This window comes from Carcharodon carcharias (genome assembly GCF_017639515.1).
Source record: "Carcharodon carcharias isolate sCarCar2 chromosome 36 unlocalized genomic scaffold, sCarCar2.pri SUPER_36_unloc_1, whole genome shotgun sequence".
NCBI classification, from domain to species: domain Eukaryota; kingdom Metazoa; phylum Chordata; class Chondrichthyes; order Lamniformes; family Lamnidae; genus Carcharodon; species Carcharodon carcharias.
Window position 1 is genome coordinate 1,141,185 of NW_024470726.1, and position 9,176 is coordinate 1,150,360.

Here is a 9,176-nt window from a genome sequence, read left to right on the forward strand (position 1 = left end):
CTCCGACGGTGCGGCACTCCCTCAGTACTGATCCTCTGACGGTGCGGCGCTCCCTCAGTACTGACCCCTCTGACAGTGCGGCACTCCCTCAGTACTGACCCTCCGACAGTGCGGTGCTCCCTCAGTACTGACCCTCCGACAGTGCGGCGCTCCTTCAGTACTGACCCTCCGACAGTGCGGCACTCCCTCAGTACTGACTCTCCGACAGTGCGGCGCTCCCTCAATACTGACCCTCCGACAGTGCGGCTCTCCCTCAGTACTGACCCTCCGACAGTGCGGCGCTCCCTCAATACTGACCCTCCGACAGTGCGGCTCTCCCTCAGTACTGACCCTCTGACAGTGCGGCTCTCCCTCAGTACTAAGCCTCTGACAGTGCGGTGCTCCCTCAGTACTGACCCTCTGACAGTGCGGTGCTCCCTCAGTACTGACCCTCCGACAGTGCAGCACTCCCTCAGTACTGACCCTCCGACAGTGCGGCACTCCCTCAGTACTGACTCTCTGATAGTGTGGCACTCCCTCAGTACTGACCCTCCGACAGCGCGGCACTCCCTCAGTACTGACCCTCCGACAGTGCGGCACTCCCTCAGTACTGACCCTCCGACAGTGCGGCACTCCCTCAGTACTGACTCTCCGACAGTGCGGCGCTCCCTCAATACTGACCCTCCGACAGTGCGGCTCTCCCTCAGTACTGACCCTCCGACAGTGCGGCGCTCCCTCAATACTGACCCTCCGACAGTGCGGCTCTCCCTCAGTACTGACCCTCTGACAGTGCGGCTCTCCCTCAGTACTGACCCTCTGACAGTGCGGTGCTCCCTCAGTACTGACCCTCCGACAGTGCAGCACTCCCTCAGTACTGACCCTCCGACAGTGCGGCACTCCCTCAGTACTGACCCTCTGATAGTGTGGCACTCCCTCAGTACTGACCCTCCGACAGCGCGGCACTCCCTCAGTACTGACCCTCCGACAGTGCGGCACTCCCTCAGTACTGACCCTCCGACAGTGCGGCAATCCCTCAGTACTGACCCTCCGACAGCGCGGTGCTCCTGCAATACTGGCACCGGGAAAGCTGGACTGGATTTTGCACTAGGGTATCAGGAATAGAGACTTGAACTTGGCAGAAGTATAGTGTATGGAAAGAATTTATTTGGTAATGCCAATACAGTTCGATATCTAAATACCCTTTCAGGCATCCTGCACAGTGAGGGAGTCTCTTGAATTTGGCAGGGTTATTGCTAGATCTCTCAGCTCAAATCCGCTCTTTGTAGAAAGTCTTCCCCATCACACTTAGCTCTTCCAGGTATTGCTTGTGTTCGATCTCAAAGAGCTCCTTCAAAGCAGCCTGTCGTACCTTGAAGATAAGATGAAGAGAGGAGGCAGAGATTGGAAAGACTGTTTTTCTGTGGCCACCCTGCCCAAGTATGACCAGCCTTCAATTAAAACAGCACTGAAGGAAACCATTCAGCCCATCGAGCCTGTGCTGGCTCTTGAGGGGATCAGTCCCACAACTCCTCTCTTCCTCATATTCCTGCAATTCTGGATCAAAATCCTGGAACTCCCTCACTCACAGCGTTGTCCACCATCTCCAAGGCACAAGTCAGGAGTGTGATGGAATAGTCCCCATTTGCCTGGATGAGTGCAGCTCCCACAACACTCAAGAAGCTCGACACCATCCAAGACAAAGCAGCCCCGCTTGTTAGCAACCCATTCACATTCACTCCCTCCACCACCGGTGCACAGTAGCAGCAGTGTGTGTACCATCTACAAGATGCACTGCAGCAACTCACCAAGGCTCCTTCGACAGCACCTTCCAAACCCACGACCTCTACCATCTAGAAGGACAAGGGCAGCAGACACATGGGGAACACCACCGTCTGCAAGTTCCTCTCCGAGCCCCTCACCACCCTGACTTGGAAATATATCGGCCGTTCCTTCACTGTCGCTGGGTCAAAATCCTGGAACTCCCTCCCTAACAGCACGCTGGGTGTACCTACACCACAGGGACCGCAGCGGCTCAAGAAGGCGGCTCACCCACCACCTTCTCAAGGGGGCAATTAGGGATGGGCGATAAATGTTGGCCCAGCCAGCGACCCCTACACCCCTGTCACTGTCAAAAGGCTACTTGGGACGGGCAGTAAGTGCTGACCTTTGCAGTTCAGCCCATATCCCATCCGTGAATGATAAAAATAGAATCTCAGCCCCTCACTGTGTTAAAAGGTTTTCCTATTGTCGCCTCTGGTTCTTTTGCCAGCCTGTGGCCACTGGCTGGTCAACCCTTCAGCCATCGGAACCTGTTCCCCTCTCCAAACGGCCTCAGGGCCCAGGGCCTTTTCGGTGGAGGGCTGGATATTCCTGAGCAGCCCCTCCCACCCCCACCTTGAGTTTGTGCCCCCCTCCCCCCCCGCCCCCACCCCCTGTCCGTGGACCATCATGGGATACCGAGAACTCCCAGCATGCCGCCCTGCTCCATTCACGTACCCCTGACCCCTGCTGAAAGGTCGGTCTGGATAAAGGGTGCCCTCAGGGAAGATCGGCTGTGTGAGGCGTCGCCACACCCCCACCACCCCCCGACATCTACCCGCACATGCCTGGACTTGGCTTTGAAGGTAAGTGCTGGTGATGGAGCATTTCACCTCCATACCCTCTCACTGGCTGTTAAGGAAGCAAGGACTCACATTCCCGCAGTGCCTTTTGAAGCAACCTCAGGTCACAGTTAATGAAGTGATTATGCAACGCAGGTCTCTGTTGTAAGCACGGCAGCCAATTTTCACATAGCAAGATCCCACTAACACCAGTATCATAATGATCAGGTTACATTTTGATGTTGTTTGAGGAATGACTAATGGCCCATGACATGCATACACACACACACACGCATACATGCATACACACATGCACAGACATGCACATAGACACACACACGCAGACACACACACATACTCTCACAATATACACACACACAGACACATACACTCACAAACACACGCACATAGACACACACACGCACAGACACACACACATACTCTCACAATATACACACACACACATACACAGACACATACACTCACAGACACACACTCACAGACACACACACATACTCTCACAAAATACACACACACACATACACTCACAAACACACGCACACAGACACACACACACAGACACATACACTCACGGACACACTCACAGACACACACACATACTCTCACAATATACACACACACAGACACATACACTCACAGACACACACACAGACACATACACTCACAGACACATACACTCACAGACACACACTCACAGACACAAACACACTCACAGACACACACTCACAGACACACACATACATACGCATGCACACATACTCTCACAATATACACACACCCGCACACACAGATACACACACTCACAGACACACACATACATGCGCATGCACACATACTCTCACATTATACACACACACATACTCACGGACACACACACTCACAGACACACACATCCATGCGCATACACACATACTCTCACATTATACACACACCGCACACTCACAGACACACACAAACATACATGCGCATGCACATAAATACGTAGATACACACACAAACACACATTCACACACTCATAGATAACAAAAACACACACACACACAATCGCAAACACAAAGACACACACATACAAAGACACACACACGCATTTGTAAGAAACAGTATAAATTAAGAAAAGATTGATTACTAGCAGAAGTGCTCTTGATGCCAATTTAACTTCTCCTTTAATTGCTCTTGTTTGATTTTTATTCATCTTCAGTGGTGCTGATATTTGCATTTCTGTCATTGCTTTGTTAAAGCTGATGATCCTTTGCCACCTGCCAAGGGACAGTGCACCACACAGAGGGTTAAACAACAAGTTGCATTTGTGTAGTACCTTTCACATAGGTGCTTCATGGAAGTTATTATCAAACAAGGTTTGACACTGAGGAGATATTAGGGACAGGGTGACCAAAAGCTTGATTAAAGAGGTTGGTTTTAAGGAGCGTCTTAGAGAAGAAGAGAGAGAGAGAGAGAGAGAGAGAGGGGGGGGTTGGAGACGTTTAGGGAGGGAATTCCAGAACTCGGGCCCCCCCCAGGCAGTTGAAGGCACGGCCACCAATGGTGGAGCGACGGGAATCGGGGGGGGGGGGGCGGGGGCGGTATGTGCCCTTACTGGAGGAGCGCAGCAGATTTCGAGCTGGGGGAGGCTGCGGAAATAGGAAAGGACAGTTTGAATATGGGGGTGATCATTTTAAAATCAATGCGTTGCTGGACTGGGTGGGGGGGGCGGGGGGGGGCAATGTAGGGAGCACAGGCAGCGGCTGATGTAGCGGGGGGGCGAGGTAGGAGTTAGAGTACGGGTTTTTGAATGAGTCAGGCTTGCAGAAGGCGAGGGGCCGGCTGGGAGGGTCTTGCAGCAGGTCAAGTTGAAGTAACAACGGAATGGAGGAGGGTTGCAGCAGCAGATAGGGTCCACAGGGCCTTACAGCCGATGAACTAACTTCCAAGTGTAGTCGCTGTTGATGTCGGCGTGTAACAGCCATTATTTACACAACAAGATCTCATAAACAGCACAACGTTAGTACATGGACATTTACAGCGCAGAGACAGGCCATTCAGCCCCTCTGCTCCTTGCTGGTGTTTCTGCTCCACACGAGCCTCCTCCTCCCCAAACCCAGTCTTCATCTCACCCCCCCCATCAACGTATCCTTTCTCCCTCGTGTGTTTATCCAGCTTCCCCCCCACCACCCCTCTCAATGCATCTCTGCTATTCTCCCCTCTCCTTCTGTGTGGGAGCGAGTTCCACATTCTCCCCTCTCCTCCTGCGTGGGAGTGAGGTCCACATTCTCCCCTCTCCTCCTGTGTGGGAGCGAGTTCCACATTCTCCCCTCTCCTCCTGCGTGGGAGTGAGGTCCACATTCTCCCCTCTCCTCCTGTGTGGGAGCGAGTTCCACATTCTCCCCTCTCCTCCTGCGTGGGAGCGAGTTCCACATTCTCCCCTCTCCTCCTGCGAGGGAGTGAGGTCCACATTCTCCCCTCTCCTCCTGTGTGGGAGCGAGTTCCACATTCTCCCCTCTCCTCCTGCGTGGGAGTGAGGTCCACATTCTCCCCTCTCCTCCTGTGTGGGAGTGAGGTCCACATTCTCCCCTCTCCTCCTGTGTGGGAGCGTGTTCCACATTCTCCCCTCTCCTCCTGCGTGGGAGTGAGGTCCACATTCTCCCCTCTCCTCCTGTGTGGGAGCGAGATCAACATTCTCCCCTCTCCTCCTGTGTGGGAGCGAGTTCCACATTCTCCCCTCTCCTCCTGCGAGGGAGTGAGGTCCACATTCTCCCCACTCTCTGGGTGAAGACATTGCTCCTAAATTCCTGACTGGATTCATTAGTGACTGACTTTTGGAATAGCCCCCCAGCCCTGCTCTCTCCCACAAGTGGAAACATCTTCTCTACGTCTACCCTATCGAAGTCTTTCAGAATTTTAAAGACCTCCACCTAGAGAGAAGGGGCCTGTTCATCCTTCGCTGATAGTTATCACAGAAATGTTATGGGGCAGGAGGAGGCCATTCGGCCCATCATATCCGCACCGGCTTGCCGAATGAAAAATTCACCTAGTGCCGTTCCCCCCTGCCTTCTCCCCGTAACCCTGCACATTCCCCCCTTCCAAAGAGCAGTCTCATTCCCTACGCGATGCTTCCATTGGACCTGCCTCCCCCCCAACACTCTCAGGCAGCGCATTCCACAATCTAACCGCTCGCCACGTGAAAAAGATTTTTCTCGTGTTGTTGATGCTTCTTTTGCTGGTTACTTTAAATCGGTGTTCTTTCGTTCTCGATCATTTCACCAAAGGGGGGGGGGACGGGGAACAGTTTCTCCCTCTCGACGCTGTCCAGAACCTTCATGATTTTGAACACCTCTTATCAAATCCCCTCTAAACCTTCTCTTCCCTAAGGACAACAGTCCCAACTTCTGTGATCTAACTTCATAACTGTAGCCCCTCGTCCCTGGAACCATTCTTGTGAATCTTTTCCGCACTCTCTCCAATGCCTTCACATCCTTCCTAAAGTGCGGCGCCCAGAACGGGACACAATACTCCAGCTGAGGCCGAACTAGTGTCTTATACAAGGTCAACATAACCCCCTTGCTCTTGTACTTTATGTCCCTATTAATAAAGCCTAGGATACTGTATACTTTTTATTAACTGCTCTCTCAACCTGTCCTGTCACCCTCAATGATTTATGCGCATATACCCCCCAGGTCCCTCTGCTCCTGCACCCCCCTCTAGAGTTGGACCTCTTTCTTTTATATTGTCTCTCCATGTTCTTCCATCAAAATGAATCCCTTCACATTTCTCTGCATTGAGCTTCCTCCACCACCTGTCCACCCACCCCACCGACTTGTCCATGTCCTTTCCGAGTTCCACACTATCCTCCTCACAGTTCACAATGCCTCTCCAGTTTTGTATTATCCGCCAAATTTTGAAATTGTGACCTGTACACCCAGGTCTGAGTCATGAATGCATATGGGGAAAAGCAAGGGTCCCAACACCGACCCCCTGTATCATCTTTATAAACCTTTCTTGCGCTACCTCCTTACCTTTCCAGTTTCTTCTGATAGTCATGAATCTCTGCTTCTCTCTGAAATGCAAAAAGAGCAAAATGGTAACAGGGAAGCCATTTGATGAAACGCTGACCTGTACTTACCCTCGTACACCTGTGAGTCTCTGCAGGCTATTTAACTGCAGGTGCCCTCACACCCGGAGAGGCTCGGGGTTGGGGGGGATGGGGGTGGGGAAGCTGGGGGACTGGGGGTGAGGGTGAGAAGGAAGGAATGCAGCTGAGTCTTTTTTTTGCCCAAACCTGTAGCCTAGGATTTCCGGTTGGTCAGCGAATCAATGGCTGATTCAAATCTTAACTCCATCTATACACCTTATTTTCGTTAGTCTTAATCTCCTTACCCAACAAAAAAAATCAATCAATCAATCAATCAGTCTCAGTTCTTACATTTTTAGTTGCCCGCATCCCCTTCCCCCGCCCCCCTCCCCACCACCAACCTCACCAGCTTGTTGGGGTGGTGGGGAAATGGGAGAGAGTTCCAGGTTTACCATCGCTGAATCCCCCCACTGTCAACATCCTGGGGGTTACCATTGACTAGAAACTGAACTGGACCAGCTATGCAAATACTGTGGCTACAAGAGCAGGTTAGAGGCTGGGAATCCTGCGGTGAGTAACTCACCTCCTGACTCCACAAAGCCTATCCACCATCTACAAGCCACAAGTCAGGAGTGTGATGGAATACTCTCCACTTGCCTGGATGAGTGCAGCTCCCACAACACTCAAGAAGCTCAAGAGCATCCAGGACAAAGCAGCCCCGCTTGATCAGCACCCCATTAACAAACATTCACTCCCTCCACCACCGACGCACAGTAGCAGCAGTGTGTGTACCATCTACAAGATGCACTGCAGGAACTCACCAAGGCTCCTTCGACAGCACCTTCCAAACCCACGACCACTACCATCTAGAAGGACAAGGGCAGCAGACACATGGGGAACACCACCAACTGGAAGTTCCCCTCCAAGCCACTCACCATCCTGACTTGGAAATATATCGGCCGTTCCTTCACTGTCGCTGGGTCAAAATCCTGGAACTCCCTTCCTAACAGCACTGTGAGTGTACCTACACCACAGGGACTGCAGCGGCTCAAGAAGACAGCTCACCCACCACCTTCTCAAGGGGCAATTAGGGATGGGTAATAAATGTTGGCCTGGCCAAGCGACGCCTACATCCCGTGAATTTTTAAAAAATCCTTTCCGATCCCCTTCCTCCTGGCAACATTCCTGAGGCAACTATTTCAACCTTCCCTTGTCAGGGACACCGGCTATCAAGCGAAGCCCTCTTGCCAATCCATGCCCCATTTTGTGTGGCGTTGAGGTCAAAGATCCCGCCATGACCTTGTTGAGTGGTGGAGCAGGCTTGAGGGGGGCTGAATGGCCTACTTCTGTCCCTATCTCGAGGACATGGACTGCAGAACATGGGTTCAAGAAGGCGGCTCACCCCGACTTTCCCAAGGGGCAAATAGGGAGGGCCAATAAATGCTGGCCCAGCCAAGCGACACCCGCATCCCATGAATAAACACTGGGCTAGTAATCCAGAGGCCCGGGCAAATGCTCTGAGGCCACGGGTTCAAATCCCACCCCGGCGACTGCTGGGATTTAGATTCTATGAATAAAATCTGGAATTGAAAAGCGAGTCTCAGTGATGGTGACCGGGGCAACCATCCTGGATTGTCGTTTAAAAACCCCATCTGGTTCACTCATGTCCCTTTAGGGCAGGAAAATCTCCCGTCCTTACCCTACACGTGACTGGCCTACACGTGACTCCAGACCCCCCCGCCCCCCCAACCCCCCCAGCCATGAGGTTGGCTCTTAACTGCCCCTCTGAAATGGGCGAGCGAGACCACTCAGTTCGAGGGGCCATTAGGGAGGGGCAACCAATGCTGGGCCTTGCCCAGCGACGCCCACATCAGGGAAGGCAGGTTGGGGAGCAGGGTTTGCCCTCTCTGTGATGCACTCCCCAGTCGAATTGCCCCCTCTGGTGGAACAGGCGCTGCACCTTCATGGTGATTGCCGCATTGCTCTCTTGGGCCTTTCGTTCTTTTCTGGGTACACACGCGTCGTCGGCACGGCGAGACATCGGGGCTCAGGAGGCGAGGAGATTGACACTTGAGTCCAACCACCAGGCTGGCTGCGGTCTCACAGGCGCTGCTGCCTCTCCGCGGGGGGAACACGAGGGGGCGCCTCCAGTTTGTTGACGGAAGCGGCCCGCGCGTTACCAAGGGTAACGCGGTTCTACGTCGGCGCCTTAAAGGCACAGGGGCGCTGCTTAAAGGGACAGAGACGCCGCAACATTTGCTTAAAGGGACAGAGACACGGCAACGTTTGCTTAAAGGGACAGAGGTACCGCAACATTTGCTTACAGGGACAGAGGTACCGCAACACGGCTTAAAGGGACAGAGACACTGCAACATTTGCTTAAAGGGACAGAGACACTGCAACATTGCTTAAAGGGACAGAGGCACTGCAACATTTACTTAAAGGGACAGAGACACGGCAACGTTTGCTTAAAGGGACAGAGACACCGCAACATTGCTTAAAGGGACAGA

General features: G+C 52.9%; 1 protein-coding gene across 1 annotated transcript; it reads right to left on the reverse strand.

Annotated features, from left to right (window-relative positions):
- Positions 1 to 1,156: 1,156 nt before the first annotated feature.
- Positions 1,157 to 8,684, reverse strand: LOC121274361 (uncharacterized protein C1orf189-like). Its single transcript, XM_041181638.1, has 4 exons — positions 8,627 to 8,684; positions 6,611 to 6,651; positions 3,727 to 3,856; positions 1,157 to 1,348 (listed from the first exon to the last, which is right to left on the reverse strand). Exons 1-4 carry the CDS (start codon positions 8,630 to 8,632, stop codon positions 1,247 to 1,249), a joined length of 279 nt encoding a protein of 92 aa, XP_041037572.1. The 5' UTR covers positions 8,633 to 8,684; the 3' UTR covers positions 1,157 to 1,246.
- Positions 8,685 to 9,176: the final 492 nt, after the last annotated feature.

What these genes read in the sequence shown, in the direction of transcription:
- LOC121274361 (XM_041181638.1), bottom strand. An exon ending in TATCAGAAGAAACTGGAAAG is followed by an intron (nt 3,857 to 6,610) that starts GTAAGGAGGTAG and finishes GTCCCTTGGCAG; the next exon opens with GTGGCAAAGGATCATCAGCT. An exon ending in CATCAAGAGCACTTCTGCTA is followed by an intron (nt 1,349 to 3,726) that starts GTAATCAATCTT and finishes CTTATCTTCAAG; the next exon opens with GTACGACAGGCTGCTTTGAA.